This window comes from Camelus dromedarius, chromosome 1 (genome assembly GCF_036321535.1).
Source record: "Camelus dromedarius isolate mCamDro1 chromosome 1, mCamDro1.pat, whole genome shotgun sequence".
Taxonomy (NCBI): domain Eukaryota; kingdom Metazoa; phylum Chordata; class Mammalia; order Artiodactyla; family Camelidae; genus Camelus; species Camelus dromedarius.
Genome location: NC_087436.1, coordinates 52,949,547 through 52,969,029, shown reverse-complemented (window position 1 = coordinate 52,969,029; position 19,483 = coordinate 52,949,547). Strand labels below are relative to the sequence as shown.

The following is a 19,483-nucleotide window of genomic DNA, read 5'->3' as shown; positions in this document are numbered from 1 at the left end:
CATTTAAAATTTAAAAGAAATACAAGTGATTAATATCATAAATAGCAATGAAGGACCCACTTGGGTTCGACTCTGAGCTACAAAGGATGGAAGGATTGAGAGTTTAAGAAATAGTCCTCGTCCTGAGGGAGTTTCTAATTGAATATGGAAAAGATAATAAATACATACATAATCATGTATGGAAGTAAAGAAGATAAATACTGCAGGGGAAGCACACAGAGCTATATGATGGTGTGTGCTGAACGGGGATAAAGCCATATTTTGGAGGGTTTTTGACATAAAAAGGGCGATTAAACATATACTAACCATGTAATTAGTGCCACCCCAGATGCTTCACCTGCTCTCAGCAACCCGAAAGGTGGTCATGATTTCACCTCGCTAGTGAGCTCAGGGAAGGGCCCTAAGATGAGGGAGGATGTTTTAAGCCAATGGCAGATCCAGATCGGAGGGGGGGGGGGTCTGTTTGGGAGAATAGCTGTCTGTATTTAGCTCTGTCACTAACAGTATGTGCTTATCACCAAAGGAGTACCTCAAGACAGCCAAAGTATTAGCAGTCATGCTCAGAATCCCTCCCAGGGAAATCTTGCCCCATCGACGCACTGCTCCCTCCAGATGAGGGGTGTTCCCCCATGGTGGGGATGGCTCTTATCGCCTCTGGAGGAAACCTGCCCCCTAATCCAGAGCCATTGGTCCTAACACTTGGTAGGCCAGAGCCCTCTCTTCCCAGCCATGCGGCACTCCAGAGGGTGGGCTCTTAAAACACGCTGGGAGCGCAGGTCGGGGAGTTATGCTGAGTCCCGGTTTCAGGCAGAGAGCAAGAGAATTATCACAGAATGAGTATCAATCCTCCCTCCCTCCTCCACTACTACTTCAGGTCAGCTGCAGCAAACCTGTATTTTTGCCAAACTCTTCCTGGTCACACTGTGTTTTAAACACTAGCTTCCACCACACCCAAATTGGAGAAACAAGAACTGTGATTGCTACATTTCCTTATTTTGTTATAAATGTGTGTGTCCATACAAAAAAGCAAGTTATCTGTTTCCTGTCTTATCCCATCATCTAACATAAGGTATCTTAAAAATGGTCAACTTTCTATCACAGTATTTAAGCCACAGTGTATCAATGAGAAAAGTGAACATCACCCAAGGACTTTGCATCCTCTTCTGGGGAAAAGGTTAACATGTTCTCAGGTGTATGCGGGATAGTTTTATCATGTTAAGCAGAAGTACGACTTGGTTACAGTCTTTATTTGGAGAGTAAACATGGTTTAAGAAGATGGGGTACAGGTGCCAAGCTACAAGGGTAGACTGCAAAGGTGAGATTTATGTGTTAACTTGACGAAGCACCCAGTTACTTGATCAAACATGAACCTTGATGTTGGTATGAGGGTATTTCATAGATGTGCTTAATAACATCTACAATTCCCTGAATTTAAATAAAAGAGGTTATCCTCAATGATACGGGTAAGCCTCACCCAATCAGTTGAAAGGTCTTAAGGGCAAACAGGCTTCCATGGGGAAGAAATTCTGCCTGAAGACTGCAGCTTCAGCTCCTGCCTGAGATTTTTCAGCCTCCTGGCCTGCTCTACAGATTTTGGACTTGCCAATTTCCAAAAATCACATGAACAAGTTCCTTGAAATAAATCTAATCCATATATATCCTACTGGTTGTTTCTTTAACAAACTCCAAACGATAAAACTTTCTTCCCCAAATACCTCATCACCACCTTATTATAAATTTTGCTGCTTGAAACATTTTATTTGTTTTTATTTTTAAAGTTACTTTAAATTATTTTTGAATAGTTAAAAAATTAAAAAAGTACAATGAAGTTTACAGTAAAAAGGAGCACTTTTGAGCTCTCTGTCCTCCAGGTACCTAGTTCCACTCTACAGAGGCCACCAATGTTACCAGGTTCTGTATATCTGCAGAGGTATCTATAACATACAAGCAAATATAAACATATGCATATACTGTTCCTTCCTATACACAAATTGTAGCACATCACACAGTTACACACAATGCTGTTTTCACTGGACACTGTTTTGATCTTTCCATATCAGTATCTAAAGTCTTATTCTTTTTTTCCACTAGGCAAATGTAGAAATTTCTTTATCTAATCCTCTGTGATTAGAGTGAACATCTCATTTCTTATCTAAAGTAGGACATTTGATAGCTGAAGGGAGCACTAATAACACAGAAAGAACAGCAGGTATAAACTGGCATTGTTAAGAAAAACAGACACAAAGGTCACTTTATGATGGATACTTAGATGGTTTCCAGTCCTTTAATATTACTAAAGGCTGCAAACAAGCACAGTACCTGGCCGACCACCTCACCGCACAACTCCAGAAGCTGCACTCACACACACACCATGCAAAATGCACCCTGGAGCACAGAAATATGATGTAAACTGCACTCCTCAGAATTCTGCAGTGTGGTAGCTCGGATGAATGGCACATAGTTGGTGCTCTATGCCAGGTACCACTGGCAAACTCTGATTGTCAAAGAACCTCGAAAGAAATTAACCATGAAAGATGGACTACATTCTTGAAAATAAGCACATGCTAAACTGCAATACCAATTTCACAGAGATTAAATTAGGCTCGTGGACAAGACTTATTTTCCAACTGACAGTTTATGCTAGGTAAAACGGTCTCCAAACCAGACAAGAAACATTCACTACTTACTCATGTGGTTGAAAGAGTGAATTAAGTTAATTATAGTCTTTAAACTTTTGAAACCGGTCTGGGGGAAAAAACCTATACAGTGCTCAAACTGTACTTTTAAAAAATACTATTTTATTTATACTCATGTATGAAAAAAATGGCTATACTATCATGTTTACATACATACCAATATTGGAAACAGAATTCAATAATGAATCATATCTAAATTTTATAAAGAACACACAAACATTAAAAAAAAACTGATTGGTTATAGAAAGCGGAGTGGAAGAAAAAACCATTAGCTATCATCTTCATTTCCATTAAAGAGCAGCACCCTCTGAGAAGAATCGAATCAATCAGTACTGCTCGCCTATACTGCAAAATAATATACACAAAGGAAAGTTAGTGATTGTACTGGTTTTATTACTTTTACTAAGCCATTTTATCTTCCTCACACTCAATGCAGAGAAAACAATATGAAGAAAAATATGTACTCATTATTCACAATAAAAAGTCTGCTGCACTCTGCAGGCCTGGCGTACTGTACAACAGGGAGCACCTCACGGCTCAAGTGGATCAAAGTACCATTTTGATTCTGACCCACCGAATAGACTCTCATGCATATTTGGTGACTGGACTAACTCCATGGGAGCTGGGATAGACTGAACCGTTTCTGTGGTATCCCCCAATCTCACTAAGAAAAGACTCTACACAAGAAAAGATAACAATCAATCTGTCCATAAAGTCTATCTATAGGCTCTGTCTTCAGTGTAAGCTGGCAAAGGGGGCCCTTTCTCGAGTACATGGACGCAGGTATTGTTGTGGTGTAAAGATTGCTGGATTGATACTGTGTCTGTTGTAATGAAGATAAGATACACATTGAAACCACTGCCAGATTAAGAAACTTCCACAACTTGTCTCAATTCTTCAAATAATGGAGCGAGTTCCTTTTCTAGGCTGACAATTAGTCCTAAAACAAAGAGATAAAAAATTTTGAATATTAGAAAAATGCTTATCAAAATTAGTTACTGAAAAGTGGATGAGACATAGTTTTTTCTCCATAACTAAAAGAAAATATTGTAATTCTAAATAAAGTAACCAAAAAAATCTGTATTCATTATGAAGTTTATTTTCATCATCTATTACTAAAGTAAATAAATGAAAATATTTATATGTATTAGAAGATATAAAATGAATTATATATATGCTATAATTTTGCTAGTTTTGAAAGGAAGATGTTAATTTACACCTTATTATTTAAAATCTAATTCAGGAATAATATACACGATTTTTACTAAAAAAGGTACACTTTTTTCCTGAGCCAATTTTAATCAACTTTATCAAAAGATAGGTAGATAGTAAAGAAATAATCAGGTATTTATTATATAAATTAAATAAAGCTAAGGCATAAGGGTATTTCAAAAGAAAAAAAAATTAAAGACACTTGGTATGAGTATAAAACATACACTTCCACGTTTGAAAAGACACAAACTAGTCTGGAAATTTGCATATCTAGCTTCTCCTTAGTTTACCAGAGTAGAAAGCTAGATATCTTAAATACTGCTTGTTCTATGCTCAAAGATCTTCCACCATCTCACAGAGCATTAAAAGCAGCTGGGGTTCTCAAGGAACTGTTCTAAGTAACAGACATATAACTCTGCACATTATCATAATTTGTAACAGCTGATGATTTTATAATGTGATAGTGTTTGATCACAATTGAGGTTTAATATACTTAAAATTTTGACATCACTATCCTATGCAATTTACAAAATGTTTTCATATATAGTATTTTACAGCTTCAAAACATTTAGAAATGGAAGAGACCTAGCAGACCATCAAATCTAAACCTCTCATTTTAAAGATGAGGATCTAAAGATAGGCTTCAGTGACACACCTAGAAATAGAACTGGCTTTGGAAATCAAAAAACAGAAGAGCAATGTACGACAGTTCTGAACAGCAGTTAAATCTGAAGGAGACAAATCTTAAAAAATTCCACTTTAACCAAAAGAGAGTTCAAAACAAAACAAACTACAATTCAATTGAATACTGTCATTATTTTACACATAAATAAGCAGTGAAGGTTACTGGGTATGGTGAGATCCTACTATCCTCCTTAGAAAGTACAGCTTCCTGGTGTCCTCAAATTCCTCAACTCTCAAAAATACAAATATGTTTATCCTACTCATCTTTAAATTCTCAATCAGATTCATCTTGCCCACTACAGTTCAAGATTTTAAAAATTCTAGTCTATACGTGATTGAACTCATCCTTGATTATTTTTATGTGTTTTGCTTGGTTATCTTTTCTATTCTCTTTTTGTTTTCTTAAACTGCTATAATGTTACAAAGATATCGCATTCAAGAAATGAAGATAATTTAATTTCCTTTCTACCTTAAACAATCACTGACCTATACACTGTCTCATTTGAACTAAAAAATAATCCCATAAGATGGAGAAAGCAGATATTAGCTCCATCACGCAGATATGGAAAACAGAATTCAGGGAAGTTACACTTCCAGAGATCAAGGAATAGATGGCAGAGCTGGGCCACGAGTTCAGGTTTTCTTACTCTAAACCTGCCATTCCTATCATATCAGACTATTCAGATGTGGCATTTTAAAGAATTAAAAATTATATTTAAGGTAATTGAAACACACCTGTATTGGCATTGCTGCTGGCAATGAAACTCACCACCAAAGGTAAACGATTGAACTGAACCACCTAAAAAGAGAATAAGATCTCTTATTATGTTATGTTACATAGGAAATAGGATAATTCAAATGAAATGTCCTGATCTTTCAAAAAACTTTAAATGGTCGATGTGTAAGATACTAGTCTCACATGGTATATTACACCATGAAACATAAAAGACCTGAAAATAAGTTTTTCCATAAAACAGACTTTTGATTATCTCTTAGAGACATTAATACACTTAGCCTGGAAAGTTTTTAAGGTAGGGCTGAGTCTTCATCTTTCTATCTTCTAAAGCCCTGCAGAGTGTCAATTACATAATAGGGGCTCAATAAATATTTGATAATTAAATAGCTAAAGGCAGTACTTCTCAGTTATTCACGGGGTTATAATGTCATGCTTTTTTGCCTCCTGTGTACCACTACAATTTAAATTAATTTAAATTTAAATTAACTTTGAATCAACCATCTTTCTAAAACTTAGCTTCAACCTAACCTTTATTGGTTAAATGAAAGGTCAGGTGGGCTGATTATCTTTTGCCTAACATGCATAAAATATATAACTTTTAAAATAAAAAATGTCCCTTATGCATCATCAGTAGTACATAACTTATACTCTGGGAAACATTGCTCTAAAGCAGAAGCTACTCATTCATTTTAAAGAAGAATATCCAGCTAGATCAAGAGATATGTAGCAACTAATTTCTTTCTCACAAATAATAACCTCACTTACTTTATATGTATATTTAAGGCCAACTGAAGGAATTAGTAGCAATAACAAAGTTGAATAACTTACCATTTGACTTTCAAGAGAAAGTCTGTATGCCACAACAACAATTAAAAACGTGTGTCAGTTAAGAAATCAGTTGTTAAGCTAAGGGCACCATCTACTGGAGGTAACAGTGACCTGACTTAACCTTTTTAGGATAACACTTTACTATTACATCTCTTTATCTAATTGTCCATATTAATTGATTCTTGATGTAAAATGTGAAAAAAAAATTACTATAGGTTAACAACCAATTTGAAGGCTAAGATTTAAAAATTCCACCACTTGGAACACTAAAATTTAGAATTACAAAATAAGCTCTTTTATACAGAAGACATAACAATGATAGCTGAAATCATCAGTGAACCACTCGGTGATTATGAACTTACCTGGTATGTGTTATAGTAACAGATGATACTTTTATTTTTTGAAAGTCCAAGTTTGCTCCCTTGGTCTGTTGCCAGGGCAAAAGTGGACAAGAAACCAGGTCTCAAAGCATGCTCTGGGGCATTATCATTGGCCACTGTAAATACAAGTGATTCAAGTAAAAATTATGCAGACTTGGTAGGGAAAATGTTTACAGCACTTTAAAAAAAAACATAAATCTGTAAAAAAAAAATCGAGCACAAGGGTTATGCTTAACAATACTGAAAATCGTATTACTAATTGGGTCTCATCAAGTTAGGTGGGAAAAACCACTCAATCAGAAATCGGGTGATCATAACTAAGGGAAGAAATGCTGATTCTCATTATTTTCTTTTTAATTTTCAAAAGAATACTAAATGTTTCTATTTTCTTAATATCTCTCTTAGAACACAGATTATGATTATCAGTACAATTAATAAACTGAATATATTTTGGTTAACTGAGAGCAAAGCTAGAATAACAAAAAGAGCTTCAAAAACCTTTTTGCTCTTCTAAAATCCACAGAAATATCTGTTTTAAGTTTCTTTCACTCACTAAAAGCTCTAAGTGGAGTTAATTGTACCAATAAGTGCAGAGCTTAAGGCTTTAATACAGATCCCCAGAAAGAACATTACAGCTGGAAAATCTCGGAGATTATTTTGTTCCAAGTCCTCGTTACAGAACTGAGAAAAGGTGAGTGACCTGTCCATGGCCACCTACGTTTTATGTTGGATTAGAGAGCCCATTGGACCACACATCAGGAGATAACAGGTTCTATAATTATTTTGTCACTGACTCATATGCAACTCTGGACTGAAAATGCACTCTTTGCACTTGATCATTTTCATTTACAAAATGAAAGAACTAAATTAGGTGACTTCTAAACTTTCTTTCAATTCTGAAATCTGAAATTATCTGACATATATGGTAACCCCAGGTGGAAAATAAATTGCAAATAAAATATGCAGAACATTATATAATCTTTCTGTGACAGCATATATGCTTTAAATAAAAAGCTAAAACTCAGGTAGAAACCTTTTTTTTTTTAAAGGTTAACAAGAAATTTTTTAGGCAAAAATTCTTGTTAGATTCAGGTTAACTAAAGCATTGTGAAGTTAAAAGTTTAAAAAAAACCTTATTTCCAATAAGGAAGCAGAAAATCAGGAAAGAGCAAACAACACAATAAACTTATGTTGATTCAAATGTATGAATGCTTATCCTAAAATCCTAAAACTATTAGTAATGTTGATAATTACATATATATATATATATATATATTAGGCGGAGTCTGTGTGTATAATATCTAGCTGCATATATGCTCACTCTCATCACTTAGATTTACTAATAGTTTACCTTATACCATAAAATGCTTTTTGTTTTTAACATTTTTTTTATTGAGTTATAGTCATTTTACAATGTTCATAAAATGTTTTTAATGGGAAACAGGGCCTATGATAAACCCATACTTAAACTCCGGACGATATCATGATACATTTGATACATAAGTTATTTAAGATTCCAACCCAGCCTTCAACTTATAGCAAAATTTCCTCCCAAACTAAGAACATCTCCTGAATGTACTGAAATGGGTTGTCTATGGTTGCCTTCTATTCTACTCAGATATAAATACATTTTCACTCAAAAGCAAACATGACACTGGCAGGTAACTGCTCCGTTTTACCTTTAATGACAGGCACACCATCTCTATCTGACACAACAATAGCGTGGAGCCCTTCAACACTAGAAAAAAAGGTTAAAATATTATAAAACATTTTCTCAAAACATGTACCTCAAAGTCATAATGGTAATTTTCATGCATATTTCTGAAAAATCAAGAGAACTCTATTACTGATATAAGCTCCTATAGTGGGTTTGCCAAAATTCTTCTACCATAACAAGCAAAAACAGACACAGCTGCTGTCTTCACAAAACTTACAATCTAAAAGGGGAGCAGTTATCAGTCAAATAACCTCACACAAACCACATCTGTGGGAAATGCCATTAAGAGCCATGAGGGGATATGAGGGCCTAATAAAAGGGGGGGCTGTTTAGACAGGGTCGGGGAAGGCTTGCCTGAGGAAGTGATTATCTCAGCTCAGATGCTATGGTGCCAAGAAGAGAGGGGCAGAAAGATGGATGCAGGCTGAGGGAACAGGGCAGAAAGAATGGAGGTCATGCAGCAATCCTTTCAGCCCTGCCTACACACGAAGTAAGCAGAACAGTCAAGACTTCAGCTCTGAAGTCAGAAAATCCTGGGTGCCAGTCCAAGCTCTGGCACGTACTATTTATGCTACCTTGTGTCAGTTACAAAGCCTCTCCAAGTCTTAGTCAACAATATGAAAATGAGGATAATTGTACTTACTTGGCTACTGTGAAATTTAATAAAATAATGCATGTAAAATAGAGGCTGGTTTTTACAGTTAACATTCAAAACTGTTAACATCAGTGTTGTCATTTGTGTACACTGGTAATGACACAATTTATCACTGCAGTTTAAATACTAAATTATTAGCGAGAATCCCTAGAGTACAAAAAATGTTAAATGTTATAATGGAGAAACATTCTCAAATTTTCATAATTTACACAAAACCTATGGCTTATTAACTACAGGCATCCCTCATTTTACTGTGCTTCATTTTACTGAGCTTTTTACAACCCTGCGTGGAGCAAGTCTATGGGCACTTTTCCAACAGCATTCGCTCACTTCCTGCCTCTGTGTCACATTTTGGTAATTCTCGCCATATTTCAAACTGTTTCACTACTACCATATTTGCTATGGTGACCTGTGATACGTGGTCTCTGATGTTACTATTGTTAATTATTTCAGGGTGCCACAAACTGTGCCCACACAGGATGGTGAACTTAACTGATAAAGCTGTGTGTGCTGACGACTCCAGTGACTGGCAATTCTCTCATCTCCCTCTCCTCATGCCTTCCTATTCCCTGAGACCCAATAAGACTGAAATTAGGCCAGTTAGTAACCCCACAGTGGCCTCTAAATTTTCAAGTGAAAGAAGAGTCGCACATCTCTCATTCTAAGTCAAGAGCTAGAAATGATTAAGCTCAGTGAGGAAGCATCTTAAAAGCTGAGACAGGCCAAAAGCTAGGCCTCCTATGCCAGTCAAGCTGTGAAATTTAAAGTTCTTAAAAAAAAACCAAAAAACAAAAAACTGCTCCTCCAGTGAATACAGGAATGATCAGAAAGCAAAACAGCCTTATTGCTGCTATGCAGAAAGTTGTAGCGGTCTGGTTAGAAGATCAAGCCAGCCACAACGTTCCCTGGAGTTAAAGCCTAATCCAGAGCAAGGCCCTAACTCTGTTCAATCCTATGAAGGCTGAGAGAGGTGAGGGACCTGCAGAAGAAAAATCTGAAACCAGCAGAGGTTGACCCATGAGGTTTAAGGAAAGAAGGCATCTCCGTAATATAAAAGTACAAGAGGAAGCAGCAAGTAGATGTAGAGGCTGCAGGAGCTTATCCAAAAGATCTAATTAACATAACTAATGCAGGTGGCTGCACTAACAACAGACTTTCAATGTAGATGAAACAGCCTTTTATTGGAAGAAGATACCTCTAGGACTTTCATAGCTAGAGAGGAGAAGTCAATGCTTGGCTTCAAAGCTTCACAAGACAGGCTGACTCTCTTGTTAGGGGCTAATGCACCTGGTGACTTTAAGTTGAAGCCAATATTGATTTACCATTCTGAAAATCCTAGGGCCCTTAGGAATTAAGCTGCATCTAATCTGCTTGTGCTCTATAAATGGAACAGCAAAGCCTGGATGACAGCACATCTGTTCACAAAATGGTTTACTGAGTATGTTACCACACTGTTGAGATCTACCGCTCAGAAAAAAAGATTCCTTTCAAAATATGACTGCTCATTGACAATGCACCTGGTCACCCAAGCACTGATGGAGACGTACAATAAGAGTCACTTTGTTTTCATGCTAACACAACATCCATTCTGCAGCCCATGGATCATGGAGTACTTTCGACTTTTGAGTCTTACTAATTAAGAAATACAATCCATAAGGCTATATAGCTGCCATAGACAGTGATTCCTCTGATAGATTCAGGCAAAGTAAATTGAAAACCTCCTGGAAAGGATTCACCATTTTAGATGCAATTAAGAACATTCACGATTCTTGGGAAGATATCAAAATATCAACATTCACAGGAGTTTGGAAGAAGCTGATTCCAATCCTAATGGAGGACTCTGAGGGGTTGCAGACTTTAGGGGAAGAAGTTAAGTCAGACATTGTGAAACAGCAAGAGAAGTGGAGCCTGAAGATGTGACTGAACTGCTGCAATCTCGTGATAAAATTTTAATGGATGAGCAGCTGCTTTTTATGGATGAGCAAAGAAAGTGGTTTCCTGAGATGGCATCTACTCCTGGTGAAGATACTGTAAAGATTGCTGAAATGACAGCAAAGAATTTGAAAAAACTTAGCTGATAAAGCAGTGGCAGGGTACGAGAAGACTGACTCCAATTTTGAAAGAAGTTCTACTGTGGGTAAAATGCTGTCAAACAGTACTGCATGCTTCAAAGAAAGTGTGAAAGAAGAGTCAATTAATGTGGTAAGCCTCATTGTTGTCTTATTTTAAGAAACTGTCACAGCCACTCAAACCTTCAGCAACTACCACCCAGATCAGTCAGTAGCCATCAATATCAAGGCAAGACCCTCCACCAGCACAAACATTATGACTTGCTGAAGGCTCAGATGATGGTTAGTGGTTTTTTAGCAACAGGATATTTTTTATTTAAGTTATGTACACTGTTTTGTTTTGTTTTGTTTTTTAGTAAAAATACTACCACACACATAACAGACTACAGTGTAGTATAAACATAACTTCTATGTGCACTGGGACACCAGAAAAATTTGTGACTAACTTTATTACAATATTTGCTTTATTGTGGTGGTTTGGAACCAAACCCACAGTATCTCTGAGGTATGCCTGTATCTTATAATATAGGTAGACTGCAACTCAGAAATATGTTTAATGTCCTATTATATATTAGAATTATCCACTCCTTAGTGTGTTAACCTTAATTTTTCAATTTAGGAATGAGGAATTTCAATACTAATTTAATGTGCAGATACTGAAATTAAATTTTTAAAATATCCCATTGTCAAAAATTTTAAAGCCAGAGAAGTGTGCTTAAAATTCAAGTAGAAAATGTTACAAACAAAACCATTTATTTCCCTCATATTTAAAAGAAGAATGATGAAAAAATTGTGTATAAATATTTACTGGCATTATTTTCTATTATTCAATCTTGAAACTATAGATTAAAACATATACTATAAAATCAATACATAAAAACAAATATATATTTCAAAGTTAAAAACGAGGCTATATGAAAATATCCAACATACTCGTACATATGCAAATAACTTTGTGCAGCTATCAGTAGCAACACTGCTTGAAGTTGGAAAAAATTGGAAACCTAACTATCAATAAGGACAAAATAAATAAGTTATGACACACATATACAATGGAATATTCTGCAACCACTAAGAGCTTTTCATGTACTGAGAGGGACTGCCCTCAAAGTTACACTGTTAAGTGAAAAAATACACATTTTGAATAGTGTATGTAAGAAACAACTTACAAAATAACGTGTAGACATGTGAGTTTACATGTTGCAATGGACTGAACGTTTGCCATCACCCACAGAATTCATATGTTGAAACCCTAATCCCAGGGTGCTGTTATTTGAAGGTGGGGTCTTTGGGAGGCAACTAGGTTATCAGGGTGAAGCCCTCAAGAATGGGATTAGCAGCTTTATCAGAGGCCAGAGAGCTAGCCCTCTTTCCACTGTGTGAGGATTTGAGAGGTCAGTAATCTGCAACCTGGGAAGAGGGTCCTCACAATAACCCGACCATGCTGGCACCCTGATCTCAGACTTCTGGACTCCAGAACTGTGAGAAATAAATTTCTGTTGTTTATAAGAAATCCAGCCTATGGTACTTTGTTATAGCAGCCTGAACTAAGATATATGCATATGTGTGCAAATATGTGTGCTAGTATACGTTTGCTTGTAGATGCATAAACCATCTCTGAAGGTAACGATGGGGTGCCTTGGAGACGGCACTGTAAGGGTGGTAGAGAAAGCTTCTCACTCTATGTCCTTCAGTTAACTTTCGAATCTTGAGCTTTATCAATATATTGCCTACTTAAAAAATAAGCCAACTGAAAAACAGGTAAAGAGTACTACAAAAATGTTTAGAAATACTTGTACCATCATTTTTTCTTATTTTCATGGTAACTAATTTAAAGGCCAATTAAAACACCAAAACAGGAAGAAATAAAAGGATTTTCTTTTTAATGGATTTCAAATTCAGAGATAAAAGTTCAACAAAGGAGAAAAATGACTCATAAAGGACCCATTTAAAGAAATCAGGTCACAAATAAAAAAGGTGTTTCCAATTCTACACAGAGTGAACAAAGAAAAACATGAATACATTTTACTAATAATTGAAAAGAACTATGATGTATTAATAGGTACACTACACTTTTAGAAGGAATAAATTAAATTTTATGAAATATCCTGTAGAAATCTAAACCTTAGGCTTACCAAAACAAACATTTTTATCTCCAAAAAGCAAATGTTACATTAGTAATCAAGGACCTCATACTTAGTTTTACTCATACAATGATGAAACATTTGGTTATTTTAAAACACAAAAAATTGTGATTATTAAAGCTTGAAACTGCTTTGGGTCACAACTAGATTTTAAAATACAAATTAAAGAACTCTAACAGAGAATTAAAAAATGAACAAAAGCACATTCCATTCACATGCAGTTCTCTGACTTGGTGTTTTTCAAAGTCATGGCAGTAACAAAAGCATGGACCCACAAGACAGAGGTAGGGGATTAAGAGCTACAAACTATTATGTATAAAATAAGCTACAAAGATATATTGTAAAATGCAGGGACTATAGACTATATTTTATAATAACTATAAAAGGAGTAAAACCTTTAAAAATTGTAAGTCACTATATTGTACACCTGTAACTTACACATTGTACATCAATTATATTTCAATTTTAAAAAGTTATTCTTAAGAAAAGAAAAAGCATGGACCCACAATTCTGAAGTCAGGCTGCTTGTGTCCCAATCCCTTAACTTTATATACATCTAGCAATAAATCAAAGTGTATATTTTATGACTTTTCTTTATAAGTGTTCACAATATTATGATTTATTCATTCTTTTACCTCTTGGATGTATTAAGCCTACTTTCAAAAAATGATCATGAAAATGAATTAAACTGGCCTTAGTAATTACAGGAAAAAAAAAAAGTACTAATCCCCTTCCTTCCATTATGGAAAGATTTTCATTGTTTTTACAAATACTGTTTTTACATGTATCAATTATGCTTCTGTTTCTATACTTTGTCACCAGTGTGGTATCCCTCCCCCTCCCCAGAACAATTTTACCAACGTTTCAATATGCTAAGCCTCCAATAAGGTAAATACAGATAAGCACAGAAAGCCCTTGTTTCGTATAGTTCCACTGTAGACACCTTTCAGTTACCAAAGTTTAGTTAAATAATACCACCCCTCAACCCACATAGCTTGGGTCAAGTCTCAGTGTGGTGTATTAACTGAACAACTGCATAAAGTACAAGCTTAACTAACTCTTCAGTTCACCATTCAGTATGTAAATAACTTCATCAATAACAAATGCACATTGTGATCAGTAACCAGTCACATCACTTCTTTCAGAGTGACTGATCACTGAGCATCTGTTATTCAGTTTATGCAAAGATAACAAAGCATGTGGTTTTTTTTACTTTCTTTTCTTCCAGTGATAAACCATGAGACAAGGAAAAAAAGAGGGATTCTGAAATAGGGAATGGCCAATAAAGATGAAACTCAGCAAAGAAATAAAAAGTGATAATGTTGGAAGTGAAATTCAAACAGAAAGTAACTGGAGTTCTAGAAGAAACCGGCAGCTGAGGAAGGCTGCCACTGGGTGCTGTGTACTGGATGTGCAGCCAGAACAACTTAATGAAGGCAAAGGTACTGACACAAATAAGAAAAGTGGTTGCGATGAAAAGGATAAAGATGTCCCACAGGAGGTGACTCTGGCAAGAAACTTCACATTCAAGGGACTCTCAGGGATATTTCCCATCACCGAAAGTATGAAAGACAAAATGCTGGAAGCTAGGCTTCCAAACCTAAAAAGCAACATGCCAATCTGCCAGGCACACCAAAAATGCCTGTTCCTTATCTTAAGGATGTACCTTTCAAATATCTGAAGGGACATGAAAAGAAGTGGACACTGTTCAAACTACTTTAATACATTTTTTACAAAGAAATAAACAGTCTAATTCTCAATGTTTCTAATGTTTTAAATGATAGTGTATTAAATAAATATTAGTTATAGCATTTGTTTCCATTCCCCTAAATATAACCAACAATAAGAGAAGTTGTAATGTGTTGGCAACATTTTTTAAAGGCACAAAACAAATACAATTTTTCCCAATGATTATTATAATTGCTTTGGACAGTTTCAGTTTGAATGATCATTTTTATGGTCTTGCACTACTGTGCAAAGCTGAGAGTGCTGCTACTGCTCACTGTTAGGATGAGAACAGAACTGGCAGCTTGCGTTACAGCTTACCACACCCAGGAGGAAGACAGTAAAAATGAATCTAAGTACTCCATTAACATAAAATCAATAGTAACAATTAACACTTCAATAGTGTTTTCTTCCTGAGTAAGAAGAAAAATACAGATTAAATCAAAACCAGAAGATAATATTAATTTTGACTGCTCTGTAATCAGAGTAAAGGCACAGCCTAAAGGCAAACCACATAAGCCAATTTAGGCAAAAATCCAAATAAGAGGTTTTTTTCCTGCCATACACAGAAACCGACATCTAAAACCTTTCTAACTTCAAATAGATTTACAGAATAAAAAATAAAAAAAGAAATAAAGAAAGGACCTCACTACATATCCTGCTATATTAATTCAAAGGTTATTCAGTTCTTATGGAATGTGAAAATGGGTGTCTCAAGTCATACTCCTCTCTTTCATGTCCTTAACTCTCAAGTATCACTTTACATTAAACTAATGTGAATTTTAATTCAGCTAAAGTGACAAAGTCCTTTGAATCAGTAAAATATTTAGAAGGAAGTCGCTGTCAACATAAGAACCTAATTTATAAAATGATGCATCTAATGGACTGTGTGCAGGTAGAAGAAAGCCTTGTGAATTTTCCAAGCATGAGCTGCTAAGTCTAGCATTTTGGGGTCATGTAGACTCAGTAAAAGGTCTTAAAAGCAGTATTAAAAATAAAGGCAAGTTCTTAGGTTATTTTCCCCTTAAAATTACTTGAACTACTTCAAAGTATAATCCAGTAAACTGCTAGGAAAGAACTCTGAAGTACTTGGCAAGAAATCTGGGTTCTAGCCCTCCGGCATTCACTAATTGTTTAACCTCAGACAAGTCATGTAACTTTTCTAGGGCTCATGTTATTCACCTGCAAACTCAAAGTACATCACTTGTGCTACCTAAGATTATGTTAGGTATCTGAAAGTGCTCAATAGTAGCATAACGTACATACATTAATCTAAGATAAACAGAAACAAAGTACAACATAAAATTAACGTGTTAAGCAGAATTTAATAACAAATTAGTGACTTTTTACCTTGGTAATTTTTTATACAGGAATCGTTTTAGGTCCTGAAAGAGAATATAAAAAATCGTATTATAATAATATGCCTTGTACTGGTTCTCTAGATACTGTCCTATCCACATTTCAGGTATATTAAGTATTCATTCATAATCATTCTTACTAGTGTTTTGTCTTTCTCTTTCTGATTTTGATGCTTTTACTAGTTGTGTGACTTGCAGCAAGTGAACTAGCCTTTTCCTCTAAGCCTCAGTTTCATTACTTGTTGACTAGGGATAATTATAGAACTTACATCATAAGACTGTCATTAAAGTTTATTAAGAAGACACATATAAAGTGATTAGCATATCCACTAGTGGAAACATAAATACATAATACATAGCATCTTTCCATGTCCACAGACTTCCTAACACCACTTTAATGATTCTGGGTAAATTGACTAACTTCTCTGAAACTCAGTTTCACAGGACTAAAGACAAATGACAATGCATGTCAAGTGTTCAGCAAGGGACACAGGACTAAAAAAACACAAGACGATTTTGTCTCATTACACTCCCTCGTCTGGGGAATTTTATTGACAATCCAGGCATCAATTATGAGCTCTACATAAGTAAATCAGGTATCTGTTGATCTGCCCCTCTAATCCCTACTATTCTCCAAACCTGAATGATCACTTTATTTCATGTTGTCACCACCAGCTTCCCTCTGCTCTCATCTCACACACACATGCCAAAAACTCATCATCTCTCATCTGAAAATCCAGATTTCCTCAATCTTGTCTTGTTTCCACTCATGGCACTACCAACCCTTCTATGTACTCAGCTTTGAAACAAAGTAATATTTAACCCTAACCTCAAATGTGTCATTTTAAAAATCACTTACGAAGTCAAATGTTTTTGAACTAATCTCCTCTACTTTTCAAATGATATTACAGTTTAGGTTCATTTTATTATTTGTGACTTGCACTAGCCTCCCAATTGGTATGATGGGCTCCCACTTCTATCTCATACATTTCTACACAATTCCAGTAATCATATTATTCTCCTTTTCTCAATCCATAATTGCAGTGATTCTCAACCTTGGCAATGGAAAACACCTTATACCTTAGTCATCTTCATTTCTCCCACAGCCCTTATTACAGCAAACTTTTCAAGGGAGATGCTCAACAGAATTTAGGGATTTGATTATGCCTGGAAAATTAGGCCTCAAAAATACAACAGAAACGCCCCCAAAAGGAGCGATAGAGGCATAAAAAGTTGCTAAATGTTGAAACACATAATCTTGCAATCTAAAAAGAAAAATCAGATTCATATTGACATTGAATGACCATTTAGTCATTTAGTGTAGCGGGTAAGATCTGGAGTCAGTCGGCCTCGATTGGTATCTCCACAACTTACTAGCTGTGAAATATGAGGCGAGTCATTTGATCTTTTTGTGCCTTAGCATCCTCATCTATAATACAGGGATAATAATAATAGCGCCTCCCTCATAAAAGTTGTTGTAAAAATGACATGAGTATATGTTCAATGTTTCAAAGCATTATCTAGCATGTATGTAAGCAAAATAACAGCATGTAAAGAATAAACAAACTTAAGCATTAGTAGTAGCATTAATTCCCTGCTGTTTCTAGTAATTAGTCTAATTAAGTTCCCCAAATTTAGAATTTTGATTGTACTGCTGTGCCAAAGAGGCATTAGTTATAAATCATCTCAAATTGCTACTATAAATTTAGAGAGACACAATGAACACTTACTGGAAAAAGATTCAGAGAGCAAACCATCATTTAGAAATTGAAATGGTAAATAAGCAGTGCCCCTCTTACGTCTGCAGGATTGGAGAGTGGGAAAAATAAAATTTTCTCAACTTCAAGCACCTTAGTGTCCTCCAAACCCATTCCAGGCAGAAACTCATGACCCCACAAATTATTCATGTTAGGTTCTCACTCCAAATCCTAAAGAAAACAATTAATTGGAGTGGAGCGCTAAAACTAAGCAAATTTCTACTTGGGAAGCGCTACCTCTCCCCGCCCAGCAGCCTCATCCACCTCCCCACCCTCTCCTTCCTCTGGTGTGGGAGTATTAACTCACATCCGCCATGATGAACCCCTTTCTCCAGCAGGTTCAATCTCCACGCCTGGAAGAGAAACTCCTGGTGACTCTCCCTTCAAGACGTCCTCGCCCTCACCCTCCCCACCCCCAACCTAATAATCGGCGTCAGCTCTTATCAGGGTGAGGCAAGGACCCGCGGCTCTAGGGCCTGGGGCAGGGCGGCCGAAGGGAGTCAGAGTTCCTAGGTACCCAGACGGGTAACCGAGACGCCTAACCTCAGCCCACTCCACCCTCTACCCGCCAAGACCTAGGCCCGAAGTGGGGGGGGGGGGGGCGTCCTCTCCTCCATCTCGCCGCGCGAGCCACCTGCGTGTCCAGGCCTCAATACCGGGCAGAATAGCTCCAGTTACCTGGGTTTCTGGGCTGCCTGGTTCTCTGAGCTGTCACTTCAGGGACAGCTTCTGAGACAAGTTCCTCTAAAAGCTGCCGTCACATGATTTGTGACCTCCTCGGTGCTCCAGGAAGCACTTCCCACGCCCGCGATTCCCTGTGACGCAAGACTTCCGGGGAGGGGCTGCGGAAGCGGAGCGCGCAGCCCTGCGTGGCGCCCGCACGTCCCACCTGGGATGCTCCCTGCGCCTGCGTGGACACCCGGACGTTCGGGAGTCGGGACGTCAGGACACCGGCTGTTGGATCACGATTCCCAGGAGCTCGCCGAGCCCTGAAGATCCCCGGAAAACGCAAGCAAGACGTTTTTATTCGGAGAGGGTGCATACATTTTATTCGTTTTTAAGGGACCATTATCTTCTTGTAGATGAAGAAATTTGAAGGGGTGGTGTTACATGCTGAACAGCAAGCACCAGGTTGCCGGTGATTAGAAGTCCCAGGTCCATAGGTTTCTGATCCCAATTTCTTAGTCTCTTTTGGCTTTCCCATGGGTGCTGCCCCGATGCTCTGACCCAAGGCTTGGTGTAGATAGAATCCAGGAGCCATGAGCTTTCTGGTGCTCTGTTATGTGTGCACCTCGAGCCTCTACATATGCAGACATTGGACAACCTTCTTTCACTGGTTCTTGTCTTAGAAGGCTGCGCCTTTAAGGACTACCTATTATTATTTTTTGTTTGGTGCCTTGTTTGCACATTTAACGAAAACCTACAGTATGCCGCAGGAAAGTGAGGTCGACTGATCTTCAACGCCAATCCCTAAAAGTAGAACTGCACAAGGAATTAACTATAGCCCAAAACGTCGTGAAAA

At 36.8% G+C, this 19,483-nt stretch overlaps 1 protein-coding gene across 1 annotated transcript; it reads right to left on the bottom strand.

The window, feature by feature from the left end:
- Positions 1-2,778: 2,778 nt before the first annotated feature.
- LAMTOR3 (late endosomal/lysosomal adaptor, MAPK and MTOR activator 3) lies at positions 2,779-18,773 on the bottom strand. The gene is made up of 7 exons (XM_010980623.3): positions 18,640-18,773; positions 18,269-18,314; positions 16,197-16,231; positions 8,216-8,274; positions 6,519-6,652; positions 5,328-5,391; positions 2,779-3,636 (listed from the first exon to the last, which is right to left on the bottom strand). Exons 2-7 carry the CDS (start codon positions 18,275-18,277, stop codon positions 3,563-3,565), a joined length of 375 nt encoding a protein of 124 aa, XP_010978925.1. The 5' UTR covers positions 18,278-18,314; positions 18,640-18,773; the 3' UTR covers positions 2,779-3,562.
- Between the last annotated feature and the right edge of the window lie 710 nt (positions 18,774-19,483).